The sequence below is a fragment of the Toxotes jaculatrix genome, chromosome 19 (genome assembly GCF_017976425.1).
Source record: "Toxotes jaculatrix isolate fToxJac2 chromosome 19, fToxJac2.pri, whole genome shotgun sequence".
NCBI lineage: Eukaryota > Metazoa > Chordata > Actinopteri > Toxotidae > Toxotes > Toxotes jaculatrix.
In genome coordinates, this window is record NC_054412.1 from 2,965,353 (window position 1) to 2,981,299 (window position 15,947).

Genomic DNA, 15,947 nt, shown 5'->3' on the forward strand with positions numbered 1-15,947 from the left:
AAGAAGAAGAGAGGGGACCCTGTGCCCCCCCCTAACCCTGCACCCTTATCCAAGGAGAGGTGGGGAGGGGGAGGCTGCCCGCCTAAAAACACCGCAACTGACACAATCACAGCCATAGCTATAAATCGGAACTACTTAGCCGTGAGATGCACCGGTTAGGGGGTAAGATTAGATGGATATTGACTAACTTGTTAAGGACTAGAAACATCACCAAGCCTTTGCTGTTCTTTGGTAGCTAGCTGTCTGAAAAGCCTGCAGGGAGGACTTTCTTATCCGGTCATGGAATTAGTAAACAACCACAACCTGAGTCCAGGAAGGCGATTTAATTACAGCACTGCTCCTCAATATGTTGCGGGGTCAAATTGTTGCTGGTCAACCAAGCAGCTCCCATCCAGCTAGCTAGTGTAAGGACAACGCAGGACGACATGACACGGACTGTGTATTGCACTGGCAGGGACATTGTGTTATGGCTTGTGAGCTACGAGCATGCTTTCTTTGTGTGCACTACCCGATGCAAGCATTCACACCCAGCTCGTTGCTAATACTTTAAGCTTTTATCTATTTGCCCTGCGTATCAAACAACCTCGCCGTGTTGCTGGGTTTGTCAGCCATTGCAGGCAGTGCTGCAAGCCCGCTACTCCACCAATACACACAGCTAAAACTGGCATAGCTACATACATTACAACTTTGGTTTCTCAGTCAAATGGCAATGGCGTGTGTTGTAAGGGGATGTCACCAATTAAACCAGCCAGTTTCTTCTGTTTAACACAACGCCAGGTTCATGATTGCTCTACAGGTAATGTGCTTGCTAACTAGCTAGCTAGCCCCGATACGTGCCGTTCCCTCTTGTGTTGGAGATAACAACACGCCAAACTCCATTCAAAATCTGGCAATTAGGAGTCTTATCACACACCTACTCCTTTCTGAGAATATACTTCAGGATGCTCAATAAAATCAATTATATTCACTTCAACTTCACTACGTATATTATGCACAAGTGTCTGTAAAGTGTCAACTTTGAGAATTATTCATGTTACTTGCCAAATGCACTGTTGTGGGCGGTAGCTAGTAGCTAGCTACGTTTGTCTGTATTGTTATTTACAAAAGAGAGATTTGACTTAAACCTGGTGCTGATTAGTGGGCACCCAATTAACTTGCCATGTTAGGCGCCATGAAAGGCCAACGAATTATTTAATGTTAAGGGCCTCATGTTGTATAATGTGTGTCTACTACGACATAGTAAATCGGAGGATTTTTCAATGGAGTTTGGCATTCATTCTCTCCAAGCACGTACCGGGACTTACCACCGAGTAAACCATGTAAACCACGCTGCCCACAACAGCTTGGCTTTCAACATTTCCAACCCAAGAGTCAGCCTGTGGTAGCGTTAGGGTGTCCCATTCACTCAGGAGAGGGCCTGCGGGTCCGCGGCCTCTCCTGCCACTCCGGGCTGGTCTCCTACCTCTGTGGGCCGGCTGATCTCGAACAGGTCGAGCCGGTTGGCGTTCCAGTGGTTGATGATGTCGGCCAGTTTCCTCCTCTCCTCCTCCCTACTCCCCGACATGGTGGACAGCGTTTCTGACCCTGTCCGTCCGTCTGCACTGTTGAATAAAACTTCCCGTAACGTTAGTCCACAAGAGAGAGAAAAACGCCGCCGCAGACAGGTCAGCTCAGTCAGGTCTGCCGTTTTATCGCCAGGACTTCGTGTGGTCCGTCTCTCCGTTCACCGACCGACCTGCTGTCTGATCTGTTTCTGCTTCGCGTTCCCGGTGAGGCTCTGCGCGCTCGCGCTGAACTCTGGATGCGCGTCTGTGAACGCGCAACACCATTAACTGTTTGAGGTCCAATAAACGTGATGGATGCCGCTGCTTTAATCAATGCACTCTGGCATATAGGGTTAACAGTAAGTACTTAGGGTTGTAAGGGGATTACGTCAACATGTGTTCATTAAGACCCTTTTTATTTAAGCTTGCAACTATTTTATTTTCATTACTAATGTTCATTATCTAGACATTTCAACTTTATTAATGTTCAGTAAACCACTTTTGCGGGAAAAAACTTAAAGTAGACAGGATTTACATATTTTTTTCGTTTTACTGCTGCCTGCACCCTTTCTTAATATTTAAAAGTGTAAAAATTCAGTGCTGTAAGGTACAAGCTAAATCTGGACTGTTTGAGCAATGACACAATAGAAACTGAAAAGACACCACAGATAAAATAAATAAATATACTAACAAGGAACACAAAGACTAAAACAAAATAAATAACTAGTTTTAAATGTACCTAATAACAATATTTATCTTTATTAGGCTTTTTAGGTTTACCCTAATTTTTAAAACTTAAAACTTAACAACACATAAGTTGCTGATTATATAAAATGTAATTTTTATTTTCATGGTGGTTGAGGTGGTTTTGGTTTTTTTTAAGATATTGCATGAACGTTTTAGAACTTTATGTATAACATTCCCCCAGTTTCCTCAAGAATAATTAACTTCTCGCAGTTATCCACATATGAGAAATGTTTATTTCTCAAACACTCCTATTCAGTCACAGCCAGCAGGTGCTGAATGCCACACAACGCTGCCAAGCCCCTCTGTCCAACACCACAACACACACACACACAAACAAACACACAGTTTGCACAGCTATCCTTGTTAGGATGTTCCACTGACTCCCATTCATTGTGGACAGCCTAAACCTGACCATAACCAATTCATGTCTAACCCTAACCCTAACCTTAACCTAACTTCCGACCTAACCTCAGACATTACGTTTTGCCTCATTAGGACCAGGCTTTGGTCCCCATGAGGACTACTGGTCTATGCCTGAAAAGGCATGATACACATGCAGTGGTCTTAACAAGGTATTTACTTTATTGTTTTAATTTATTTACATCAGGAATATTAATTTCTGGAAAATCATAAAACACAGATTACTCTGCTATGAGCAAGAGGAATTTTCTAAACCCAGTGGGGAATTTTCTTCCTCCTGTTTTATTTTTTAAGGACGTTAAGTCATGAACTACATTACTTTCTCATGATTTTTCAGGACAGTTTTTTCTTGACGTGACACACATCTTATCTGTATGTGTGGTATGGATGAGCCAGTATCTGCAGTCCTGCCTAACTGACAACTCCTGTCACTGCAGGATTTCTTCCTTTCTGTCGACATATTCTTCATAATATAATCAGGCTCATTTACTTTGTGTGTGTGTGTGCATGTGTTAGTAGATGTATATGTGTGGCAGAGTGCTCAATTATGTAAACAGTGGCTCTTTATTAGCACACAACTGTCAGTGACCCTGAAAGGCCACCAAATATCTGGTGGATACATGTGAAATTTCAGGAATAGAGTGGTGATCACATCTACAAAAATAGCAGTGATGCAGCAGAACAGTTAGTCGTGCAGGCCTCCCACCTACTCTCTCAGACAGGGTGTACTTAGCTCCAGCTTCTTATAAACACATTAGTCACTGCGCTTGAATTTGTGGGTGTTGGTGATGAGTGCTGAACTCACAGTGCGTGTGAGTAATGAATGAAAAAAGGCTTTTATCAGCTGATCTCACAGTACACAGTGGATTGGAGAAAAAGTAAACAGCAACAAACAAACTGAAATGATTCTAAATTTATCTTAATGTTAATCTCATATCTATGAAGTTTGTTACGCAAAGCCCTTAGGCTGGGAAACATTGGACTATCATGTACCATAATAAATCAGTCACAGGGACATTCTTTCTGCGGAGTGAGTACTTTGCACATTTTGCTTCCACTACTACACAACTTTTACTTTAGTAGGAGTTTGAATGCAGACATTTTACTTGGAGTATTTTTTTCATTGTTAAATTGTTAAAGAGAAAATACAGCGTGTGAATTGTTGCTGAACTCGTTTGAAATCAGCAGCAGAAGTGAGAAACCACAACAGGAAACCCACTGCACCAGATAACCCTGCCACTTCCTGTATCTGTGATGTTATTACTGTTTCAGTCACCACAGTCTCACACACACACACTCAGGTCACAGACAGAGGGCACAGACAGAAATCACACTGGTTGTCAAAAATGCAAACCAATATGGCTGCTGACGCTACCATTTTAAACATGTCCGCATTCACTGGACAGCACCAGTAACGGGAGGAGTCAGTTCCTCTCTCATGTTCTGATAAACCAGCGCTGAGATCATCAGGGTTTACACACCCAGAGATGAGTATCACTCGATGGTTTGATGTCCTCATCCTCCCAAACACTCATCAATTATTTTGTCTCCTACTCTGACCACAACAAACCTCTCTTTTCTGTTCGCTTTTAAAATTATCCATGATATCATTTGGTAATGCAATGAGTGTCACTCCTTATCTTACTTGTAGGAACAGTTTCAAGCAGACTGCTGAATCTTTCTGGTTGTTGAAAGCACAAAAGTTAGACTGAAGTTGATGCAAACAAAGACCAAAGACAAAACACTTAGAGCTGTCAAGCAAACATTTGATAATGGACACCAGCAGAGACTGTTCAGAACACTCAGCACTTAATCACAATGACAGTGTACGGCACACAACCACAGGCCTCAGTTTTATTAGCAAACTTACACGTAGCAAAACAATTCAGTTTGCAAAAGGGAAATGCTGCTGAGAGAACTAATCAAAATGAGGAAGCAGCAAGTGACCCAGAGCTTTTTGTTTGACTGGGAATATGTAGAGAGGAAAAGGATTTGCTCTGCAGAACTCAACAGACCCAAATGACAGAAAACTTAAAAATATTTTATCACTCAGCTTTTTGGTAACCAGTCATAGAGGCAGTTTTTAGCCATGTTAGGGGTGTGGCTCTACAGACACACTCATCTATATTAGTCTTGTTTTTTCTTCTTTATTTTCTTCCAGAACTTTACTTCTGGACTCCATAAATGGAGTTCCATTCACCTCCATTGTATTGGGGTGGAAGCAGAAACCCAAGAAGCGGATATCTTAAATTTAGTACGAAAACCTTTGCTCCTTAGTTGAAAGGATCCAACAATATTGAAGACAATAGTAAACCTCCAACTTTGTGGCAACCGTTTGGGTTTGGCCTTTCCTGTTTCAACAGGACAATGCCCCCGTGCGCAGTGGCAGGTCCATATGGAAATGGTTTTCCCAGTTTGGTGTGGTGGAACTTGACTGGGCTGCACAGAGCCCTGACCTAAAACCCATCCAATATGTTTGGGGATGAACTGGAACACCAAGTGCAAGCCAGACCTTTATCACCCAACATCAGTGATGGATATCAATGATGTTATTGTAGCTGAATGAGAGCAAATCCCTGCAGACAGGTTTTAAAATCTTGCAGAAGGTCTGGGGATGAGATATTTAGCAGTCATGGATGTCATTTTTGGGTGTCCTCATACTTAGATGTAGTGTCCACTTTAATCTTTCATGCATTTTTACAAAGAGACTTGACATTGAATTATTTATTTCATTGAACAGAGTAGATTGAGACCTGACCTCTTGCCTTTGTATTTTATCATGTGTTCAGGAGCAGGAGGGCTTCTCAGTCTGAGGCCACTCCCCTCCATCTATCATCATCTGTGTGTGCGTGCCTGCACGGTGGGGTCTGAAGGATGTTGAATTTATTGCAGTCATGGTAAATGGTCGCCTTTTTAATCATCAAATCTATTCTCTGGTGAGAGGAATACATACAGAGAGAGACCTGATGTGGAGGTGGTGAATAAGCACATGTTTGTGGGTGTGCCAGATAATAAAAATGGATGGATCAACATGGACAAAAAGCAAAGTGGAGATATAAAAAGCTTCATCAGAAAAGATTGAAACGTCAGGAAAAAAGGAGGTGGGGAGTGAAGATGTTATGTGGAGGGAGAGACTTTGGTAAAATACATCCTCAGATAGCATTTTCAGAAATGTCTTTCTGTGATGAGTTTACATTTGACCTGCAGCTTGAGGTCAGCCTTTGCCCTCTGTCTTGACTTTCTTTTGAGATTATATTCCCAATTTCAGACTGAGATTTCACTCTATCAGAACCTCCCTTTAACAACTAGCAACATAATCTTTATCCCTCTGATTTCTAAGGGAAGCGAGAATATCTTCAGCTTTAAATGAAATGAGCCAAGATTCTGATCAGTGGACTACGCCTCAAACTTTAATGTAAGAGCTCAGACATTTAATGCATGGGGAGAAGTAAGGCTCTGAATTGATTTGGAATTAACTTCCCTTCTAAGACAGCAGTGAAATCCTACACTAGACACTTGGGTAGCCGACCCAACATGATCACACAAAGGTGCTCCTTGGTACGAAGAACGGTATTTAAAACAATTCTACAACAACATAACTTTCAAGAAACAATGTCTTGGCCACCAACAGTTTTCAAAGTGACTATTTCTTCAGTAAAATATAGCAAACTGGGGGGAAAAAACATGCTCTGAAGCAAAAATATGTATTTCAAGATGGAACAGACAGATAAGAGGACTGACACTGCTGTCATTTCTCTATGGTAAATATGAGGCTTTGGCCAGCAGCCAGTTAGCTTAGTTTAGCATAAACACTGGAAGCAAGGAAAAATATCTAAGCGAAGCCAAGCTAACCTATGGCACCAGTTTCGTATTTAACAGACAAACATGAGAGTAGAATCAGTCCAAAATGTTGAACTACTCCTGTAAGTGACAGAGAAATTATTGAATTAACTTCACAAACAGTATGTCCATCATGGTAAGGAAACTATTCCTGATTGCTTTGTCAACTCAGTGATTCAGCTGATAACCTGCTTGTCATAGCTGTTCTTGGTATTTGGATTCTTGTTTTTCTTTCCTGAAAACAATCCTTCACCGCTCAGAAAGAAATGTATTTTTGCACACATAAACAGAAGAAGAAGAAGTGGGTGTCAGTGGCATTAGAAGTGGCAGTCACCATGGCAGAACAGACATTAACTGTAATGTAAAAGTTATCTTACCAATGAGTTAAGCTGCTTCTGCTGAGCCGTTCTTTGTGATATTCTTATATCACTGAGATTAAATTTCCATTTTCAGCTGAAATTGCTTAACCACTGAAATTTTTCAAAACGACTAAGCCTTGTGTACTAGTTGATTAATTCTTTTGTTTGAACTATCTGAGATTTAAGTGGAAAATAAGTCATTTAAAAGTAAGAGTAGTCACTGATTTACATTGAATATCTAAAGCGCTGGTAATATAAGCGGACAGATTTCTTTTTATTTTCAAACGGATATCGTCATGTTTGAGTATGATACAACAACATTTTATACATTTTATTATAATGCAAGATACTCAGGGCTCAACAAGGTAAATTATTTGCATTACATTAAATCAGCGAGTTACCACTGACATTGTTGTCTAATTTCTCATCACTACACTCCTCAGAGTAACTTCCCAAAGACTCACATTTACACTCAAAGTCTCCGCTCTGTGAAGTCTAATGTGTGAATCCTTTATCTGTTAAGTAACAAAGACATGTGATCAGACAGGCAGCTTAAAAAAAAATGCACCTCTCTCTGCACAGCAGCGTGATTCAGTGTGTTATCTATCAACACACCTTTCTTTCTTCCTGTCCTGTTCTCGCCATCTGTTGCTCATATTCCAAGAGAAACATTCATTTCTCCCACATAGCGCAACAGGAAACATCTGCTGTAGTGTGAAATGTGACCATACAGGATACACACAGAGGTGGAGAGAGGATTGTGCGAATTTAAAGGTGTGAACAAATCACTGTAAGCTCCTATTACAGAAATAACACAGCCACTGAGCATACAGTACCATGAATCATACCAGTACATAAATATCTCTCTTTCTGTTCCTGTGTATGTAAACTGCTCATTTATTTAAAATACCGTCACGTGACCAAAACACTCTGGTTTATTGCCAAGTCTGGTAAAGATGACATCATGTAACACTGTTGTCAGTATAAACAGTGATGGTTTATTCATCACTTGTTTGCGCTGAGAGCAAGCAACCTGTCCTCCTAATTGATAACATGCTAAATGTAAGATCAATGCAAAGCTGGTAGAAAGACAGGATCTGCTTTGTTTCAGTGCCTGAATTTACAAAGACAATATTAGACTATTCATATACAGTATGTGACCTAGATATCAGCCAGCAGGGATTAACCACAGAGAGTAAGTGTTACGCTAACAGGATTAAAATGAAGCAGCACAGGTGAATGGAGATTTTGGAACCTGTGGGACACACAAGATTTTACTCTTTTACTGTAAAAAAATGTAAAAAAAAATCACAAACCAGCTATAAAAGACCTGCAGCCTTCAAACGTATAGCACCTTTTAAGGTTAGAGGACCTCCGTTGTCATGGCTATAATAATAATAAACATAATTAAGGCTACAGAGCGATCAAGGTCATGAGTAAAACAAAGAAAGGTACAGCAGTCTCCTGTGTTGGAGTCTACATGCCATAGAACAATCCATCCACCCCTAACCTTGTGCAAAAGCAGCACAAACAGGCAGGCTGGCCGCCTCATACAGGCAGATATTCTACAGGCTATGAAACACATGCTCACACACACATGCATCTGCAAACACAAACATTCTGTACATGCACAGTGCTGTCCTCTGATTCCCCCTTATTCCTCAGGGACAGATATCCCGCACTGTTAACTATGACACATCACTGTCTTTTGTTCTTCAGACAAACTGGCCATTGTTGGCTCTACTGAGAAACTTAATCATATGTTGTTGAGCCGTGTTTCTGCTTCTAATGAACTGCTATATATGGAGCCCCTTCCAGTTCAGCTAACATTCATATCAAAGAGCACAGTGTAGTTCAGGGTCAAACTCCCTGATGGTGGCCAACGTGACAAATTGGTTTTAATGGATTTTTCAGGGTGGAATTTTACTGCTTTATTCATACACTGTTTCGTTGTCTTGTGGTGTTTGTTTTTTTTTTCTTTTGTTTAACAAAAATATGTACTAATGTGCATATCTACTAATCCAATGCTCTTCTTTTTATCTTTTAAATGTTCTCATTCTTGTTTCAGACTTCACAACACAAGACAAGGAGAGCTGGAGTAGGTGTTTAAGATCGTCCTTATCAGTTGAAAAACTGTACAAAAAACTGTGGGAAGAAGTTGAAATGAGGATCTTGCACTGTAAATGTTGCCTACATAACTGTGCACTGTATATAGTACAGACCCATCCTATACCTCTTCAGTTATTCATGTGTTGTGCATGGAGCAGTATGTAAGACGATGTGCTACAGGGGCCTTGCAGCATCTGCTGATCTGTCCTGTTGACTGAACATCTATTAGTCATGAAACATGGTGGAAGTCACTCCACCCACACACAGCTGACATGGTTTTCCCTTGTTAGTGTTTCATACTCGTGCAGCAAACTCTCGTAGCCATTGTTTTCTTCAGATTTTCATTCAAGCGTCTCTGCTTCAGATTCGTCCATTTACTCTGTTCTCAGGTTTTATCTGTGTTTGCAGCTACTGGTCCTGTTTCCACAAAAGTTTCAAACAAGTTTTATCCTCCTTCAGACACAGCAATGCAATCAGTTGTGCTTCCTCTCTGGTATTAGGTGGCTGGCTGCCTATTGTTATTGTGTGTGTTTTGTTTCCTCTCCTTTTCCTTCTGTTCTGACTAGTATCACCAAATCCAGCCTGGTTGCACACATCACGTGACGCACTCAAATATGCAGGTAAGTGACCAACGGGCTTCAACACAGAAACAACTACAAGTTCACAGTAACACTTGTAGTTGCCTTACAGTGCTGTATTTTTCAAAAATGATCTAAAAAGCTTTTCACCATCTACAAATGTTCCTGAGCTGAATGAAAATGTCTCAGTGTTCCTAAATAATGCATTAAAAATTCATTGTTAATTCTCACTTTTCATCTGTAGCTGAGTCATTGCTTCTTTCTTACCCCTCTTCCTTTCTTCCAGCCTTTCTTCCTTCCTTAATTCCAGGGTTTCTTTGTTTTCCTCTCTGGTCTATTCTATTGTATTCTAATCTATTGTGCATCAGACTCAATGAGGGAGTGTAACAGTGCAGAGTAACAAACAGATCCATTAGCTTCCACGCTGTTGAACAAGCAATTAAACAGCAACAGAGTGAAAGTGGAACATCTTTGTTTTGTCTCACTGCACCGACCATCTGCAATCCACCGAGACTTATTAAGTTTCTGTTGCGCTCCCTGCATCGATGCATAGCAGCAGGAACATGCTGGACATGAGGATTTGCAGTGTAGATAAAAACGGAAAGAAAAGTATGGGAGGAGAGGAAGCGAGGAGGTGACAAACCCACAGAGAGCGGAGAGTTTCACAGATGTTTGGGGAGCTGGTGTTGGGCAGAGCGGCCATTGACAGGCATCTGGAAAAGGCATCAGCGGCTGTGGTTGCGAGTAGGGAGAATTCTTCTCTCAACGTGGTTTCTTAAAACAGCTGCAGGGCTGTTCTGGGTTGACGCATGTTAACATTATAACTGGAATGGAATAATATGGTAAGCACATACTCAGTTTATGAAAAACAAACATGGTGAAGATGGCAGGTTACTGCAGCATAACAACATCCCATGGCTCTTCACACTGGGTTTTAAAGAGGAACCTATAATTCAGATGCCTGACTAATGTGGGAGACGAAGGTGCCAGTTTCGGGAACCTCTGTGAACAAACAACAGTGGTTTCCAACCTTCCAATGCATTCATTTCATCCAACTTTCACATTTTATATTAACTAAAATGTGAATGATTCCCCTACATCGTACCATTTCTTCTCATCCTACGTTCATCTCCATCTTGTGTTTGAAGAAGTGAAGTGGAACCTGATAAATGAAGTAAAATTTCAATCTCAAATGAAGCTCATGTTCAACAAATTATTAACTTTTGAAGATCATGAAATGGGGATAAAAGCTCCAGAACAGCTAGCTGTGGACCTTGAATTAAAACTATTAAAAGAGGAGACTATTATTTTATTAATTATACTTCCAGAAGGCAGTGTCTTAGATTTATTTATAAAGTATTTATATTTGTTGTATTTTATTTGATATATTTTACATGTTGTTGATGTAATCTAGTTAGCAGGAGTCAACTAGGAAATCTTTGCCAGTTTTCCAGCTTATTTCCATATATGAGTCAAAGGGAGAAGATAACATGCGGATGACTCCCACAGTGGCTGACAGCGCTCGCTTCATGACTCCACAGCAGCTGAGTACTTCACATTTTATATCATGTTCTCTGAGTTAAAAAGCAACGAGGAGAGTCAGAGAGTCAGACTCAGGCCACATCACATCCAGCCGAGATAAAAACTCATCCTCACTTTGGAGGATTTGTCCTCTGAAGTATGAAAAGAGGAACATATGCAAATACTAGACTCCCTCTGCCAGACAGATGGAGAGACAATCAGACTTCTCAGCCAGTTCTTTTTGTTTTTCACTAGAACAGCATCAGTCCCTGAACAGCAGCAATGTAGAAAGTCCTCATGTGAACCAGGTGCGGCCGTCATTCAGCGGCATGAAAAACTCCAGCTCCTCCTGCAATTCTCTGGCTCTGTGCCTACACGTTGTAGCTGTGGTGATGATGTCCAGACAGACTGAAGTCAAAATGGTTTTCTAAATAAATCTCTGTTTGTTTTACCTCAACTTGTTAACAGGAGCAAGGTCAGTGCATTCTTACTGAAATTGTGGCAAAAAGAAAATAATATTGTCTGAAAATCAAGTATTGCAAATCAAATGACGGACCACCCAGAGTGCAGAGCTCATTAAAATTTAAGGGGGAACCAGGGATTACACAGGTCACATCATTCAAAGGCTTTGTTTGTTTGTAAAGGTCATTTTACTGAATAGACGGTGGCAACAGTGACAGCGGCAGCAGTTCTCACAGTCATTAAAGGGATGTAACTTCAATACATGCTCACACACACGTGACCGTGCAGGTCTTCATAGATGTCTGAGATGAGCTAGGTGAGAATGTGTAAGGTGTAGAGTTAACTGCGTCTTGTGTGTGCATCTTCTTGATGGCTGTGGTGAAGTGACTCAGATTCACTCTGCAGCAGGACACTGAACCCAAACACAAAGCCAGAGTCGTAAAGAACTATCTTCAGGGACAATAGGAACAAGAGGTGGTGAAACAGATGGTCTGACCCCCCCCCCCACAGAGACCTGATCCCAGCATCACGGAGTCAGTCTGGGATCACATGAAGAGACAGAAGATACTGAGACAGACTAAACCCACTGAGAACTCAAGTTCTCCAGGATGCTCGGAATCAGCAAACGACCTCTGTTGTCAGACTGGTTGGAAAACTAGATTCAGATCATCACACAGAAATCAATCGGTGAGAGCTGCCATCGATGTGGCTCACACATATGAAAAAAGCCACAATACAGTTAAACACATAAGTACACAATAGGATCCTTATGGTTTGAAATACTGCGTCAGTGTCAGTGTCAATCAGTGTGAGTGTGTATGTGTGTATCAGCCTCCACCACTCAGCACCTCTGCATTAACTCAGCCTTTGTCACTGGCAGACTTCGATCGAAACACACACAAAGGCCCGTACAGAACCAGTGCTATTACAGCAGGGTCATCACACACACACACACACACACACACACACACACACACACACACACACACACACACACACACACACACACACACACACAGAGAAAAAGCCTTAATTGTGCTGATTCGTTCACACTAATGAGGTAACTACCAGCCAAGGATTTCAGTCATCAGCGTGATCTACAGTGTACATCCTTTAATTTCTGTTAGATATTTGTGGTGTGTATTTGTTGTGACCTATGTTTACATTGTTTATGTTGAACTGGCTGTTCCCTCCTTAGCTACTGCTACAACGGAGATTCACCACGGAAATTCTTGATTCTTTATTGCTGCAAGAGAAAAGCTCTCAAGATGAAGACTATCTGATGTGTTTGGTATAATTAACAGTCTCTCAGGTAAAGTTCGGTTGGAGTTGCTCGTTTGGAAACGTCCCCACTTCCAACAAAGAACAAAACACAGTCACTGACTTTAGCCTTAATTCTGATCTAATAGCATCTAGCATCAGAAATAGGACTTTTTTTTTCACAACTCCCTCTATAATAGACTCTCAATAGTTTAGTCAACAGTGAGCAGTAAGCAGAGATTTTTGGACTCTTACAAATCATCATTTTGTATCATCGGTGACAGCTGTGGAGTCGCTCGGTGGTCATTTTTACAACGGTTCACAACACTGATGCAACTTTTTTTGTTCCATCGTGGAATTTTTTAGGGAACTATGTAGTGGATAAATTCACACACTCAGAGTTTGACACTCAAAAAAAAAAAAAAAAGTCAGACAGTAAATAGTTCACCATGAACTAAACAGGGAGTGTTTTTTAGACACTGCCAATAGGTTATATTTTCTAAACTCTGCTCCCATGAAAACATGAACTCTTCTAATATTTTAAGGCCCGTTGAGAGCAGGAGGAAGCACCTGCAGGGATATAAGTGTTGAGCCCAGATGAGTGAGTCAAACACTGTGAACTGTGTTTGTGTATTAGAGACGAGATAAGAGGGACACAGAGGGCTGCACCGCCAGTTAGACCAGTTTCAAATATTCAAAACGACACACACTGTGAATCCTGCCAGTCCTGTATGCTCACCTGTGACTGTCTGCGTGAGTGTGTGTGTGTGTGTGTGTGTGTGTGTGTGTAAGCCTCAGCAGTTTGTGCAGTATCAGCTGCTCTGCTCGCTCCTGAGAACAATGGGAATAAGCGATTTGGCAGCCTGTTTGTTGAGGTGATTAACACTTGCTGTATTAAAATAGAGTTAAAGTAACACTGGGCTAAATCTCTGTTTGCTGACACAGTCTGAACGTCGATTTATAAGACATCTCGCTGATACAACCTGGAAGCAATGACACAGAAATTACCCACCTCACTGCTGTAATTACAGTTGGATGATGTGAACAATTTCAGTCTACAGCTTGTATTTACTCTGAATGTGACCTGACATGAAAGTAGCATCAGTGCATTCACCTCATTATTATCTCTACAAGGCAGGTTGTGTGTTTAACATGGATGGACTAATGCACAATTTTTCCAATCAACTTTTTTTTTTAGATGTCAGTGACATTTTTTGTAAAAACGCGGGACGTAGCTCAAAGAACAAGTGCCACCTCATGTTCAGTTAATCCAATCTTCACTGAACTTGATGTATTAAAAAAAAGACATTTTACTGAGACTGAAAGTTCACCTTTGACCTAAGAACTAGAAGTTGACACGTCCGTGTTCACTTAAACGTCGAGACTCAGGAAACTCCGCCTGCTGAGGAAGCACATGCAATAACTGAAAACTCCAGAAGAGCTGCTAATGGATGTGGTAAGATTTTTGTGTTAGGGAATTTTTTTTTCCTTCTTTGCCAAATTGTCTTCCTACCTCGGGTCTCTAAAGTTTCAAGGTTAACCACTGTTTTATAGTTTAAAATAAGTCTGAGGAAGGTGTGCATTCTCGAAACGCTTCCTAGCTTAAGAGTGAATCAGTGAGTAAAGGTTATTTGCTTTTTCATCTGTCTCTTTTTACCTGCTTTTGTTTTCTGTCTTTTATAAATCTCCCCCTCTGCGCCCACAGTGCCCGCTGTTTCTCTGGGTGCGTCGGCATAATTTTAAAAAAGCATTTAATGAGCATGTGTTCCCTCTGTAACCAACATTCGTGATGAACTTTGAATCCAGCGGCCCCGCCGATAATCACACTAACCCTGTCTCTTTTTTTTCCTCCGCCTTTAGAAATCCAAAAGCACTCCTGGTCCTCTGCCATCGCTGCAATAAAGGAAACACTTAAGCTGCCTACGTTTCCCACAGTCCTCAGCTGCAGGCAGGCACAGAGAACTGTAATTTGCCTGTCTAATTACCAGGCTATTTAAAGTGGCGTGAGTGTGTGTGTGTGTATGTGGTGGGGGGTGGACACAAGACACTATTGCACTATTACACAGCACTTACACAGTATACACACACACATCACAAACGCCCCGAGCTTTACACGAACACAAGAATAGAAACACACACACACACACACACACACTGAGTAGCTCCCAGAAGCTACAATAAAGCTGTCAGAGTCTGTAGCAGCTCAGGGAAGAGAGGAGAAAAAGAGAGGATTGAGAAATAAATGGAGAGCAGACAAAGGGAGAGTTGAATAATTCATGTAAGTTTTTTTTTGAAGGAGCTTTCTCTCGTCATCTCTTTCTCTCTCTCTTTCTGGATATCTCCACCTCACATACAGCACGGACCAAGGAAGCAAGGAGAGGATGTTCTTGAACTTTTTTTTTTTTTTTTTTTACTTTGATAACAGCTACAGTTTCTATTGACTTAACTCAGGATGAAAGAAAGTGTGATATGAGGCTGCTTGTTCTGCTTGTTCTGTGAGCTCATGTCATGCTTTTTACTATCAAAGGTTATGGAAACGTTCATGTGAATAAATATGTTCATTTATGATTTCTAAAAAAAAAACTGCAGTGAAATAAGGAACCACGTTTTGTAAACATACTTCTCTTGCTGTCAGTTTATCACAACATATTCTGTGTAGCAGTGACATGACATTTGTACCTGGCATAAATGAAGTGAGACAAACATAAATCACTTGAACAAAGCTCCTATTTAACATTTAGTGTAGTTATTCATGCTCCTCAGAAGAGGTTTACAAACGAAATGTCTTGGTTTGATTGCTGTGAAATTTACAATCATCATGTGTCAGCACATGAATGTACTTCATGTGCCGACACACAGAACACACACAGAATGTACTTCATGTACAAACTAAGCAAATAATCCTGTACGTTATCTCACATTATCAGTTGTTTGAACTAATGGCTTTGATTGTTGGTGTTGACAGACTTGAACAAACTTGGAGTCTGCTAACTAATCTTCAAACTGTTTTAAAAAGAAAAGCTGTCAGATCACAATTTTCAGATACTCACTCCTGTCTAAGAATATTAAATCATTGTTGTTGCCATGGCTGAATAAAACTATTACTT

General features: G+C 40.9%; 1 protein-coding gene across 12 annotated transcripts in view; it reads right to left on the reverse strand.

Moving 5' to 3' along the window:
- The window catches only part of afdna (afadin, adherens junction formation factor a), a 79,022-nt gene extending 77,270 nt beyond the window's left edge, over nt 1-1,752 (reverse strand). For all 12 annotated transcript variants that reach the window (XM_041064356.1, XM_041064355.1, XM_041064346.1 and 9 more), the window contains exon 1: nt 1,463-1,752. In XM_041064356.1, coding sequence (XP_040920290.1) covers nt 1,463-1,564 — 102 coding nt within the window. In that variant the 5' untranslated portion in view covers nt 1,565-1,752. The remainder of the gene's footprint in view (nt 1-1,462) is intronic.
- Between the last annotated feature and the right edge of the window lie 14,195 nt (nt 1,753-15,947).